Below are 15,459 nucleotides of genomic sequence, written 5' to 3'. Positions count from 1 at the left end.
ATGTTAGACGGCCATGCGTTCCTACCCGTGGATGACGTCGCCAGCAGGATGGCATACTTGAAGCAGTCCACACCAGACATCCTCACATCGGTAGTGGACTACTTTGACGCTACCTACGCGTCTGGTGCGTCCCGGACAGTGAATTCCAAATGTACATATGTGTTTCCTTTCGTTTGTATGCGCTTTCGTTTGCGTATTTTGTGTGCATATATGTTTACAAATTTTATATATATGTCATATCATAAATACAAATGAAATAAAGAACAACATTTCATCTATGCGGTTTTTATGTTAATTCCATTTGCAAAATGGCACTTATTCGCATAAATGTAATGTGGGAACGAATGTCCCATGTTGCATCGGCTTACTGTTAACAAGTTGGCAAAATTAATTGTCGGTTAATTAGGGTGTTAGCCTTTGATCGGCCTATACTGCGCTTTGCCGTGGAGTCAAAATTACTTAGGAGTGACTGTCCTGGTTGACAAAAGAATGTAGGAGTGATTGTCCGGGTTGGCAAAATAATGTAGGAGCGACTGTCCGCCCTGTCTAAACATCGTAGGAGCAATTGTCCGCCCTGTCAAAACATCGTAGGAGCGACTGTCCGCCCTGTCAAATTTAGTGTAGGAGCGATTGTCCGAAGGAGCGATTGTCCGGGATTCGTTAACATCACATGACAAATGAAAGACAAAAGGTGACCACAAAAGTTCACCATAAGCATGATGTGCTGAGGTGAGATAAAAGTGAGAAAACAACTCTTATAGAACATTTTGTATTCACTTTAGAAGCACTAATAAAGAAACATTATAAAACGACAAGACTGTTATTGCATAACATGTTTTTAAGACATATACATCTACGCTTTAATATTTACAGTTGTCATAAAAATACAAAATTAAAAAGAATATCAAATCCAAACAAACACATGAAAATAAGTTAATCATTTTAATCAAAAAATGATAAAAAAGTAAGAATCTCTGAAATATATTAAACAAGATATGTGTTTGTCAGAAACACAATGCCCCCTATTGCGCCACTTTGAAGCCATAAATTTGACCTTTGACCTTGAAGGATGACCTTGACCTTTCACCACTCAAAATGTGCAGCTTCGTGAGATACACATGCATGCCATTTTAATGAAATTGAATGTTTTGTGTTCACTTGTGGTACACATTAATGTGTGTTATAACCTGCAGTTAATTGATATAAAAATTTGGTAAATACAAATGAAAATATATTTTTCTTTTTTTTTCTTTTGAGAAATTAATGCAGATATCCAAACAGTATTACATTACAATGGTATCATTAAAACAGATGCCAGCAATTGCAATTTCTCAAAAAGAGATTATGGCAGTAAGAAAGTATGCATAAGACAAAAAAAGCACCAGATTAAGAAATTGATTGCACTTTCATCACATTCAAACAACAAGACATCATCAAAATGATGACCATTAACATTGTCATTGCAAATTGAATGTGCAAATTTGTAATTACTGTAGGACTGGTATGTCCTAAATCTTCATATAAAGCATGTTCAAACAAGTTGTTAAAAAATGGACTTAAAAGAAAATGTTGCAGATAATCTTTCTTCTTAATTAACCCATTTATGCCTAGCGTCTAGAAACATAAGGGCCTGAAAGGCCCAAAGTCGCTCACCTGAGATAACAAGATATTATTGGGACAAATCTTCTGACCAAGTTTCATGAAGATCGGAAAATAAATGTGGCCTCTAGAGTGTTAACAAGGTTTTACTATAGCCATATAAGGAAAAATGCCCCGCTCCCTGGCAGCCATGTTTTTCAACCAACCGGCATCATTTTTGAACTGTCCAAGATATTATTGGTATGAATCTTCTGACCAAGTTTCATGAAGATCGGACAGTAAATGTGGCCTCTAGAGTGTTAACAAGATTTTACTATAACCTTATATAGCCATATAAGGAAAAATGCCCCGCCCCCTGGCAGCCATGTTTTTCAACCAACTGACATCATTTTTGAACTGTCCAAGATATTATTGGTATGAATCTTCTGACCAAGTTTCATGAAGATCGGACAGTAAATATGGCCTCTAGAGTGTTAACAAGAATTTACTTTAGCCTTTTATAGCCATATAAGGAAAAATGCCCCGCCCCTTGGCGGCAATGTTTTTCAAGCAAACATAATCATTTTCGAACTCATCCAAAATATCATTAAGACAAATCTTCTGACCATATTTCATTAAGATTGGACAATAAATGTGGCCTCTAGAGTGTTTACAAGATTTTACTAAAGCAATATAAGGAAAAATGCCCCGCCCCCTGGCGGCCATGTTTTTCAACCAACCGGCATCATTTTTGAACTCGTCCAAGATATTATTAAGATGAATCTTCTGACCCAGTTTCATGAAGATTGGACAATAAATGTGGCCTCTAGAGTGTTAACGAGATTTTACTATAGCCATAAAAGGAAAAATGCCCTTCCCCTTGGTGGCCATGTTTTTCAAGCAAATGTTACCATTTTTGAACTCATCCAAGATATCAGTGGGACAAATCTTCTGAGCAAGTTTCATGAAGATCGGAAAATAAATGTGGCCTCTAGAGTGTTAACAAGGTTTTACTATAGCCATATAAGGTAAAATGCCCCATGTTTTTCAACCAACCGGCTTCATTTGCGAACTCGTCCAAGATATTATTGGGATTAATCTTCTGACCAAGTTTTATGAAGATCAGACAATAAATGTGGCCTCTGTTAACAAGATTTTACTATAGCCATATATATAGCCATATAAGGAAAAATGCCCCGCCCCTTGGCAGCCATGTTTTTCCAGCAAATGTAACCATTTTTTAACTCATCCAAGATATCATTGAAACCAATCTTCTGACCAAATTTCATGAAGATTGGAAAATAAATGTGGCCTCTAGAGAGTTAACAAGGCAATTGTTGACGCCGCACAACGCACAAGGACGACGGACAAAAAGCGATCACAAAAGCTCACCATGAGCAACGTGCTCAGGTGAGCTAAAAAGGCCTTGGCAAACAGCTTAGACCCAGATGAGACCCAGCATGATGCGGCGTCTCATCTGGGTCTACACTGTTTGCTTAAAGGAATTCCTGTAAGAAATAGTCTAAATATAGAAATAAATATACTAGACATCCCTAATTTTGGAAATAAATTGATCCAATTTAGAAGGATGGGAGAGTCCACTAACTTGAAGCATAATTGTGTTAAATAAACCTAACAGACCAAAATGCAAAAGTTCACATTGCAATCAATGAAATAAAATAATATTTTGATATATTTTTCACTTCTCAGATATAACATATCTGTATAAACCCGTTACATTTACTACATATAGTGTTAATTCTATTTGTAACAAGTGTTTATAACTTTTCATATTTTGTGCTCATAATTAAGTACGCAATGTTAATAACATAAACAACTTGATTAATAGATTACAAATTCAAGTACATGCTTCATGTTTTTAAAATAAAATACTGTTCTTCACAACACACACAATCCAGTTCTTGTAATTTAAAACATGAAATAAAACATACAAACACAAAATCCACATAAAAACAAATACAAGCTATTGTGCTGATATTTGAATTAAATGCCTTGTCAGAACTAGAAATGTTAAATGCCTTTTAAGAACTAGAAATGTAACGATGCATAACAAAAAATACTACATGAGAACACTATAGCCCTTAGTCGGACAAAGATGAAACATTAGTACCGGTATGTAAAAGATATACCCTGCATAAAATAATTATCAATCTTTTCTGTCAAAATTCCTCCATTAAATTAATTGCTGCCATGCGTTTACAACACACTGTAGTACTTATTTAACCTTTTCCATGACAGATTAAAGTCTATGAAACTGATAGTTGTGCAAACTATGCTAACAGTTTTTAACTATGCCTTATTGCCTGGGAGGGCAATATTCCATTGAGATAGTCCTGAACAAATTGGGACACAATGTTAGACGTGATATTTTCTCTCTCCTTACTGATGTACACTTTCTGCTCCGGGAAATCCAGTATCGTTAACAGGGGAGTGCTATCCGGAAGAGCGGCAAAATTGCGTACAGGGTCACAAATATCGTCCTGCAAAGAAAACAATCAGACTCTCTAAATTAAGATAGAGAAGAAATGCAACATAGGATATTGACATTCATGATTTAAGACATGTTAAAGTCCAAAACTAATTCATAATGATCAAGAATTGAATTCAGATAAAATATTAAAAACAAGACTATTGCCAAGCAATATATTTCCCCAACCGGCTCCACCATTGTCAGATTTGTTTTTTATTTGTTGCCATAGAAACCAGATTTTTTGATGTAGGAACAAAATGAAATGACGTGCATAATGTCCATATTGCCATCTATCCATGTTTCAAGTTCAAGTGAAAAAATATGAAGAACTTTTTAAGTTATCGCAGGATCCAGAAAAGTGTGGCAGACTGACAGACAGACAGACACACACACAGCGCAAACCATAAGTCCCCTCCGGTGAAACCGGTAGGGGACAATAAAATGTCAAGTGTAAAGCTATAATATCTGATATGAGCTGCATCATGCAAAAATGGGTCTTATGCGGGCAGCCTAACTCCAGATGTTGCTCACATTGAAATACATTTTTTAAGCTGAACCCTCATCTTGATTGTCTTTTTTTTACTGATATATGTTCAACTTTAGATGAAAAAGTCAAAATGATCTTGTACCTTTTCATATTTTGTGAGGACAATTTGCATTCCAACATTTAGTCACTGCACAATATACTTCTATACTGGTTATAAACAGTGGAATACATTTTCATAAGTTTAATCAACTTAACATTTCATTATCAGAGAGAATATTCTCTAAATACGAATAATTTAATAGTTTAATTTTTTTTTAAATTGTTAAATTCCATGACGTACTGGTAGAGGACCAATAGCCAAATGAATATTAATCTATCTAATATTTGTTCATACCCTGTTCCTAGCAATGAAACTGCCACTGAATAAAGGTCAGTGCTCCTTTATTCGATTTCATTAACATTCCACATGTTATAACATTGAGTAGAGTATTGTATGAAGCCACAAATGAGTCCACTTAATGACCCCATATTTGTGAAATGGGTGACAAACAACCTATAACAAACATTTCTTGTCATTTGCCAACATGAATTATGGATTCATCTTTCCAACTGTTATAGATGCACTTACTCTTTAATTTAATAAATACATTTAATATTGGTTTATTGTAAGCAAAAAAACTATTTATTTAGTGAAATAAACAAATCAAATTTGTGGCCATGTGATGATTTTGCATGCAATTTAAATTGATAATTATATCAACATATTATAAAAAGAACAATTCTTCAAATTAAAAATAGCTCAACATTACCAGCAGCAATTATGTGTTTTAACCCTTTGAGCGCTAGAACCGAATTTTAAAGGCCTTTGCAAACAGTTTGGATCCAGATGAGACGCCACAAAACGTGGCGTCTCATCAGGATCCAAACTGTTTGCTATTCTGATAGTATTCTTTGAAAAAAATCTAAGAAAATGCTACTTTTAGAAATTAAGCAGACAACATTTTTGCAGACTACAAATTTCCCAGCATGCAAAGGGTTAAGTTTTATTTATTACAACAAAATGCTGTACCCACAGTAGGCCTCCCACATGTAAAAAATCCAGTCCATGTAAACCATTTAACAGAACTCCCAATTAAGTGGGGCTAACACTTGTAAACAAGAATAATTTGAAGACCAAATCTTAAAATACATATTGGAAACAGAAACAGAACTCTCAGGAAAATGTTTCTACAATGACTAGTTCTTTGGCTATTGGTCCTATTTGGCTATTTATCCCAACCTCCGCGCAGAGATTTGACTGGAACCGGCATAGCTTGATAAAATCCCTGCCTTCATAACCAACCACGTGTTGATAGCCAAGCCATGTTTTACAATAATTTCCAGTTGTTATTTTTACTTTTTTTAATTAAGGTAATTTTTATTTTTGATTATGAACCTTAACTTACACGCTATTTTAAAAATATAAAAGAAAATAATACTTAATTTCATAAAATAATACTTATTTTTTTTTTTAATCCTATCAAATCTGGTAGGATACTCTTGTGATGGAAGAGCATGAATGTGAGAGCATTGAACCACAACTCTGCATGGAGATTGTATTTGTTCTTGACCAGTACAGTTGGCAGTTGTTTCTAGTTAGTTCAGGTTATAAAGCAGGTAATAATGGACTGTCAATCTGAGACTCTTGAGTTCAAATCATAGTCCATCCAGATACCTAATGTCGGGGATAGATCATGAAGTTATTTCTATAGCAATTCTCCCTTCATCTCTAATACGATAATGGCAGTACATGAATGTGCTCTTAGTACAGGTAAACTGACTAGATCAGCTAATTATGCCAAGGAAAAATGTGAATAAGTTAACTAACAGAAATTATATGACTTGAACACTGTTAAAATCAGTAGAAAATCCACACTTGCAAACAATTAGCTGAGCAAAGTAAGGGTAGTAACTCACATCTGCTCCAATAAAGAAGAATAAATCACGATGCTCTCCCTTGCTGTACTCTTCAGTAGCAGACGGCAGGAGGAGCTCCCTGGCCTTGTCAACATCCTCATCTTCAGGCTCTGAGAAACAGGAAACTATTCAATTACACATTGGCATTTTTATAACATCTCTGAGTTTTCTGGGTTTTTGCTGTTAATAAAAACAGATAACTGAATGTAGTAGTACAATGTAATGTATTATCCTTTCATGTCATGCTTATCATAAGAAACAATAAATTTCAGCCTAAATCCTTAATTTCTGTCCTCCATTACCTATTTATTTGAATAATTTAACTGTCACTTTTGGAAAGTTTGACTTCCTGAGGAAATAAGCAAAATGGAAAATCAATTGAATAAATAATGCGTAAAGAACCTCTTTGTTCTGAATTAAATGTTGGACATCAATTAATTCAACAATAATTCAAACAGTCATATGGATCAATTTTGAAGATAATGAACTTGATTTTGCTGTGGACAAAGATGAAGACCACTGCAGTTACCTACCAACAAACAGCACCAGACAGGCAGACTCATTCAGTGTAATGGCAGCTCCCTCTGTGAGCTCATTGACAGGCTTGGGGTACCATGGATACTCCTGCAAACATACAGTCTGGTGTTTGAGACATCATCATGTGCAGAAATAAGGCAGAAATACATAATACACTTTAACTCCAATATAGTGCGGTCCGTTATAATGTTGTGTCCAATATAACGTGGGGGGTCCTTGGATCCCGTTTTTTCTCCAACCTTCCATTTCTGATTCAAGTCCATGTTATGCAACTTCATGTATTTTCATAAATTCAAAGAAGCTGGCGATCACAGCTTGATTGCTTTATCCGTCCGTTTAACTGATTTTAATCGATTAGAGGTTAAACGACACTCGACAGCTAATTGGTGTTAATCTGTTGTGTAATGTCAATAAAGGTGTGAAAACTCGCGAGTCGGTGTTTATTACATGTATTCCCTATCAGAGCGGTTCGATGCGCTAATTTCAATAAGGCAAGTGCAAGCGGAATAATTATCAAATTAAAGTTATTTAAAACGATTACCTGTTTATGTTCCGTATTTATCGTGTATTGTATTTCGTTGTATAAACTATGGCTGTGTAAGTGTGTTATTGTTTATTATATGCTACACATGCTTGATAAATAAAGTTATCTTTGTGTGTGTTTAATGTTTCAGTACATATACGAAAAATACATTTAAAAATCCTGACGATTTATTTACATGCTAACGCAGTGTAATAGTTAACAGAGATGCACTTAAATTTTTGCCAGTTATCAGAAAGTCCACGGAAAGCACGTTTTTTACATGCTGCGTATGACGCAATAAAACATTTCTTTGTACATGTATCGTATTGCATTCAATCTAAATTTAAATTCGCTCGTCCAATGAAAGCTGTGTCCCATAATGCACTGTACTAATTTTTCTGAAAAATGGCGTAGGCATATGAATTTGTTTACGAAGTTCGTAAACATATTTCTTGTCATAAATGTTAAACATTATTTTTTTGTAAGTGATGTAATTATATTGGATTATCGGATAAATGTGCACATTAGAAAAGCGGTAGTTATACTGTTATCGTTCGATTCGGTTTACATGCATGTATTTGCGGTTGACAACACAGCATGAAGATACACAAGACCTATATTATAGGCTATACTTTACCTGTTTTAATAGCCCCTTAAATAAATTAGCTCAAAACTTATAACGCTTTCCGTTTATAACGCTGTTGCGTGGCTTGGACCCCGTCATCCGCGTTATATTGGAGTTACAGTGTACCACAGTTACTGAACACAATATACAGCAAGAGATTTTGCGATCGTTTCTTTTTTTTAGTTAAGGGGTTTTTAACATCAATAGCAAATCGTATCAGGGGATAACTACACTATTTCAATATAAACAAAACCCATGTTGAATGATATATTCTGAGCCTTGTTTGTTTCTCATAACCTGTGCCTCTTTTCGAACATGTGCTTATCCCTGTAAACCTGTGCCTTCGGTCAAACAACATGCCTTGCTGTCTCTTATGGTTTAAAAAAACAAGAATCTAGTCGTACTGTCTGTTTACCTAACATAATGAAACTATTGATCTAGCAAGATAATCATAGCCATGTTTCTCATGTTCAACAACATCCTTATCTCCAGAAGTATTTTTTGTGGTCTTTGTTTTTTTTTAAGCTTCAATATAATGTCTTAAGTGTGTGAACTGCGTAGTAAAGCGTGATATAAAGATTACAAACACATAAGTTAAGCTTAAACCTATTTATTTAAGCTCGATTGCATCGAAAGCCACAAGCTTATAGAAACGCTCTCGAGTCCGTTTCCTGGGCCTATAACCAGTACTTGATATCTTTGGGGAAGATCTTGAGAATGCTACCCGAGCTGGGATCACACCCATGACCTTCCGATTGCTAGACGGACACAAAAACATTAAAAATGAAAAATTAATGCAGATACTTTTATAACAAGGAATACACTGGTGACTTTATTCATTTTAACTCTATGTAACCCTCTAAACCAGAATCCCTACTAAACTGATTTTTTTCATTGTTTTAAGATTTGAGCCAGTTTTCACTGTATAATGTTAAAACAAAATATATTTTATTCCATTATGTAGCAAGTTACTGAACTGTCAAGGAATTGATGCAATACCTTTCAAAATTATTAATATTATTTTGTGATAAATACAAATAAACTTATGCTTTTATGTACAACATGCTCTCTAGAGACAAACAATAGCCGGTTGGATTTTGTTTTGCATCTTAGTTTTTCTTCTTTCACATTCCTCAACGCTCAGAGTAATTGAACTTAACAACACAAATTTTGATCAAAGAAACATTGTCTCTGTTATGGGTTATCAGTTATCATCAGAACAATTCTTGTACCCTATTAAAGACAAATTTCATTATGAGGATTGTTAGGACAAGATGGTTGGCCCACTGAAAAAAAGGTCCCAGGCCAGGGAAAACAAACAAACATTATTACATTGTATCAAACCCCAAAATTGCTTCTTTAAATATGCAGAAAATATACTGATCCTTTTATTGTTTTTTTTTGCATGCATTTTCTAAGAAGCCAGATGAAACTCCCCATTCCAGTATCTAGAAGTTCTATCAGGCCCTAGACTTGCAGAAACTATAATGCAATTGCACGATGAGAAGCCATTATATGAGGATGAGAGGCTATTACATTAACAGCTCATTTGTACAGGCTCTGAGCCTCATTACAAAGGCAGCTGAATCTCTGCATTCCTTAATTTGTTTTAAAGATGCTGATGTAGGTTGCTGTTACATCAGCACGCATTTTAACAATGATTGTTAATGTAGGCTATAAAAAAAATTCATCAGGTAGAAAAAATAGTACCGGTAATGCTATAATTTTTTTCTATTTTATTGCCTTGTAACTATAATAAACCTATAATGCACAAAAAAGCAAATAATGTACTTCTTAAGTCAAGAGGGCCATGATTGTTATGGTTTGCTCACTGAAATGGAACAGGAACTCCCTCTAATGCTAAAAAATGATGAATTTAGCGTCTCTGTCCCAAACATTGAAACACCTATCATGAGAACATTACACATAATGTATAGGATAAAATATGTGACAAATAGCAGGAACATTATTATGGAAATATTTTAATTCCATTCAGTGGTTGCAGAGAATATTTTTGCAGATTTTATTATAGTCATTTAAGGAAAACATTGTTCCCTGATCTTTATAAACACTCAACAAGAGATTTATGTGAAGCATGTATGCCCCCCCCCTTTGATCCAAGAGCAGTCATCAAAATCTGCAATAGTTAAGAGATCTTATTCAATATACTCCTACAATATTAACAAGGGCTGTTTGTAAAACATGCATGCCCCCCATATGGGCTGTCCGTTGTAGTGGCAGCCATTGTGTGAATACGTTTTTTGTCACTGTGACCTTGACCTTTGACCTAGTGACCTGAAAATCAATAGGGGTCATCTGCGAGTCATGATCAATGTACCTATGAAGTGTCATGATCCTTGGCATAAGCGTTCTTGAGTTATCATCCGGAAACCATTTTACTATTTTGGGACACCGTGACCTTGACCTTTGACCTTGTGACCTGTAAATCAATATGGGCGACATGCGAGTCATGATCAATGTACCTATGAAGTTTCATGATCCTAGGCGTAAGCGTTCTTGAGTTATCATCCGAAAACCATTTTACTATTTCGGGTCACCGTGACCTTTGACCTAGTGACCTGAAAATTAACAGGGGTCATCTGCGAGTCATGATCAATCTACCTATGAAGTTTCATGATCCTAGGCATAAGCATTCTTGAGTTATCATCAGAAAATCATTTTACTATTTCGGGTCACCGTGACCTTGACCTTTGACCAAGTGACCTCAAAATCAATAGGGGTCATCTGCGAGTCATGATCAATCTACCTATCAAGTTTCATGATCCTAGGCGTATGCGTTCTTGAGTTATCATCTGAAAACCATTTTACTATTTTGGGTCACCGTGAACGTGACCTTTGACCTAGTGACCTCAAAATCAATAGGGGTCATCTGCGAGTCATGATCTATCTAACAATGAAGTTTCATGATCCTAGGCGTATGCCTTCTTGAGTTATCATCCGGAAACCATTTTACTATTTCGGGTCATCGTGACCTTGACCTTTGACCTAGTGACCTCAAAATCAATAGGGGTCATCTGCGAGTCATGATCTATCTACCTATGAAGTTTCATGATCCTAGGCGTATGTGTTCTTGAGTTATCATCCGGAAACCATTTTACTATTTCGGGTCACCGTGACCTTGACCTCTGACCTAGTGACCTCAAAATCATTAGGGGTCTTCTGCGAGTCATGATCAATCTACCTATGAAGTTTCATGATCCTAGGCGTATGCGTTCTTGAGTTATCATCCGAAAACCATTTTACTATTTCGGGTCACTGTGACCTTGACCTCTGATCTATTGACCTCAATATCAATAGGGGTCATCTGTGAGTCATGATCAATGTATCTATGAAGTTTCATGATCCTAGGCATAAGCGTTCTTGAGTTATCATCCGGAAACCATTTTACTATTTTGGGACACCGTGACCTTGACCTTTGACCTTGTGACCTGAAAATCGATAGGGGTCATCTGCGAGTCATGATCAATGTACCTATGAAGTTTCATGATCCTAGGCATAAGCATTCTTGAGTTATCATCTGGAAACCATTTTACTATTTCAGGTCACCGTGACCTTTGACCTAGTGACCTCAAAATCAATAGGGGTCATCTGCGAGGCATGATCAATGTACCTATGAAATTTCATTATCCAAGGCCTAAGCGTTCTTGAGTTATCATCGGGAAACCATCGAGATCTGGTGGACGGACATACGGACATACAGACATATTGACATACGGACGGACCGACATGAGCAAAACAATATACCCCCTCTTTTTCGAAGGGGGGCATAAATATATTGACACATTTTTCGGAAATGACAGCGTCATGGTTGATTTCGGACACCAATTTTTGTGTGCGTATATAATACTCAGATTTTAAATCTTTACCAATGAATTTGGACCAAAATCGGGGGTTCGTATTGTACATGAGGGCGTTATATGTTTGCGGATTTACGGTACCTGTAATTATGTTTTTTTCACACCAAATATTTCAGTATTTATAAATAAACTTGTTATGACTGCTCAGTATCCTGTCAGTTTAATTGCAAGCCCATGCATAAGAGATATTAAGCAAGATCTCAGTCGTTCAATTAACTGCACAGACTCATAACTGAGCAATTTAGAAAACTGCAAATGCCTTAGCAACATGTGCAGAAGCTAGTCGCAATCCAGGAATGCAAAACATTATCTCATTTCAGTATTGAAGAAAGCATTAAAAATAAGAAATCATCTAGAAAATCTCTATATGCATACTTCAAAAAATAAGAATGTATGAAGAAGCAATCAAGATACCTCTATAAACCATTGTATAGATGGAGTGATAAGATTTTTTATTTGTTTTCATGAAATAATGAATGGAGATCTTTAGCTTCAAATGCAATAGCAAGAAGTTATGTAGTCCAAATTTTTGACGCTCTTAAATATTAAGCTACTTTTTATATGGGTAATATTTGGAGCGTACAAAGGGTGAAAGACCAATTATGTGGTGGGAATTTTTTGTTCTTTGTCTATATTGTTGCGCAAGGATTTTGTGCGCAACATTCAAGCCCCGATATAAGACACTTAATAACAACGGATTGCAATAATATTTACATACCTGTGTAGATAATTCATTTCTCGATAATGTTCCGTAAAAATTATGTAATGACACTTTGAATTTTGCACGCCTGAGCAATTTAAATCCAACCACTATTCAATTTTTCAATATCTCTCGATTCGCTCGCTGTGTAGATATAAATCGATAACACGACCTCGATGTAAAGCATCTGGTTTAAAGTGGAAGAATATACAGCGTAAAATACAGTTTGCGTTCGTCTGTTGTGGTGCAGCGCGTTACATAGTAAACCGATGTTATACTTTTCTGGATTAATTTAGCATTGTTTTTTTTCTAAATTGACAATTAAAAAGTTCTGAAATAAAGTACATCTTTTATTTTTATACTGTACATAAATAATATTGATACAGATCGTACAGTATACCGTCCTTTGTAACGTAGAATGTAAGTACATAAAACAACACAGACAGAGGTGCGAAAAAGACATGCATAAACACTTCCTGAAACTTAGAACAGTGAATAGAAACTGCACCATATCTGTTTTGAACATATGCTTATTAAATCGACAAAGATTAGCATACTAGATCTAGTTAGGTAAAAGTCGGTGTTAAAAGCTCATGTTAAATAAAATTACGCGTACACGTTACACCGTAATGCCTTCTTCTGATTGGTTCATATTTAAATCAGTTTCATGACATGGCTACAGGTCAGTGATTGTTTTGCGATTTAAGCAGAAGTTTAACTGAAGAATTTATGCCTTTCTAACTTCGAATCGACGATATTTGATGTAAAAATGAACTTCTGAATTAAAACTGAATGAGTTGGTAATGTTATTTTGCAATTTTACGCAAATTGATGAAAATTTAAACTTTCTGGTTTCCACCACTAAAAAGGTCCTTCAACGATGAGACGTTCCAAAGAATTTAGCCCATATAAATTCTTTGCGCGTCTTATAAATGAGACTAGAAGTTATGCAGATGTATGAAAATTATTGAGATAAATTTGATGTTAACATTTCCTGATCAACTGTCCTGACAAGCTGCAGCATGCATATATTTGTATTTTGATAAGCAAGTGTGACCTTGACCTTTAAACTATAATGGACAAAGGTTTTGTGTGCTACATCTCTCAATACTTAACAATTACTTGGCTGTTATGTTGTTTTTAAAGGGACCGTCAACCACAAAATTAATGACGAAAAAAGAAAAGTTCTAAAATACCGTATTTTTTTCACAACTATTAGTTGAAATTTATGAAAATATCATGATTGGTATATTACATTACTTGAAAAAAGTTAATATTTTCAGTATATTTGTTAACAAAATTTTGTGATGTGAAATCTAAAGTACATCGCAAAAATAGATGACATAACGATATACGCACTATAAATAACGCAAGTAGATTGATCATTTTATATATATGTATTCCTAACACAATACTAAGTGTATATACCTAACACAATGCTGAGTCTGCAAACCTTACACAATACTGAGTCTGCATACCTAACACAATACTGAGTCTGAATACCTAACACAATACAGAGTCTGGATACCTAACACAATACAAAGTCTGGATACCTAACACAATACAGAGTCTGGATACCTAACACAATACAGAGTCAGACTATCTAACACAATACTGAGTATGAATACCCAACACAATACTGAGTCTGAATACCTAACACAATACAGAGTCAGACTATCTAACACAATACAGAGTCTGAATACCTAACACAATACTGAGTCTGAATACCTAACACAATACAGAGTCAGACTATCTAACACAATACTGAGTATGAATACCTAACACAATACTGAGTCTGGATATCTAACACAATACAGAGTCTGGATACCTAACACAATACAGAGTCTGAATACCTAACACAATACAGAGTCTGGATTCTTTACACAATACAGAGTCTGAATACCCAACACAATACTGAATCTGAATACCTAACATCAATACTAAGTATGAATACCTAACACAATACAGAGTCTGGATACTTTACACAATACAGAGTCTGAATACCTAACACAATACAGAGTCTGGATACCTAACACAATACAGAGTCTGGATACTTTACACAATACTGAGTCTGGATACCTAACACAATACTGAGTCTGAATACTTAACACAATACAGAGTCTGGATACCTAACACAATACAGAGTCTGAATACCTAACACAATACAGAGTCTGGATACTTTACACAATACAGAGTCTGAATACCCAACACAAAACTGAGTCTGAATACCTAACATAAATACTGAGTCTGAATACCTAACACACTACTGAGTCTGTATACCTAACACAATACTGAGTGTGTATACCTAACATGATACTGAGTCTGTATACCTAACACACTACTGAGTCTGTATACCTAACACAATACTGAGTGTGTATACCTAACATGATACTGAGTCTGAATACCTAACACAATACTGAGTCTGTATACCTAACATAATACAGAGTCTGGATACCTAACACAATACTGAGTCCGAATACCTAACACAATACTGAGTATGAATACCTAACACAATACAGGGTCTGGATACCTAACACAATACTGAGTGTGTATACATAACATGATACTGAGTCTGTATACCTAACATAATACTGAGTCTGTATACCTAACATAATACAGAGTCTGAATACCTAACACAATACTGAGTCTGTATACCTAACACAATACTGAGTCTGTATACCTAA

General features: G+C 35.2%; 3 protein-coding genes across 24 annotated transcripts in view; 1 reads left to right on the top strand and 2 right to left on the bottom strand.

The window, feature by feature from the left end:
* LOC127871444 (synaptosomal-associated protein 29-like) overlaps positions 1–15,459 on the bottom strand; it is a 153,279-nt gene that overhangs the window by 26,658 nt on the left and 111,162 nt on the right. The gene's annotated exons all lie outside the window — the stretch shown is intronic.
* LOC127871437 (breakpoint cluster region protein-like) overlaps positions 1–15,459 on the top strand; it is a 232,114-nt gene that overhangs the window by 123,463 nt on the left and 93,192 nt on the right. The window lies entirely within an intron of this gene.
* LOC127871440 (nucleoredoxin-like) overlaps positions 756–15,459 on the bottom strand; it is a 205,077-nt gene continuing 190,373 nt past the window's right edge. For both annotated transcript variants that reach the window (XM_052414381.1, XM_052414380.1), the window contains exons 5-7: positions 7,046–7,136; positions 6,513–6,622; positions 756–4,079 (exon numbers count right to left, since the gene is read on the bottom strand). In XM_052414381.1, the coding sequence (XP_052270341.1) occupies positions 3,885–4,079; positions 6,513–6,622; positions 7,046–7,136 (396 nt within the window). In that variant the 3' untranslated portion in view covers positions 756–3,884. The remainder of the gene's footprint in view (positions 4,080–6,512; positions 6,623–7,045; positions 7,137–15,459) is intronic.

The sequence above is a fragment of the Dreissena polymorpha genome, chromosome 3, assembly GCF_020536995.1.
Source record: "Dreissena polymorpha isolate Duluth1 chromosome 3, UMN_Dpol_1.0, whole genome shotgun sequence".
Lineage (NCBI taxonomy): Eukaryota > Metazoa > Mollusca > Bivalvia > Myida > Dreissenidae > Dreissena > Dreissena polymorpha.
The sequence above is the reverse complement of the archived record's forward strand: the minus strand, read 5'-3'. Positions and strand labels throughout refer to the sequence as shown.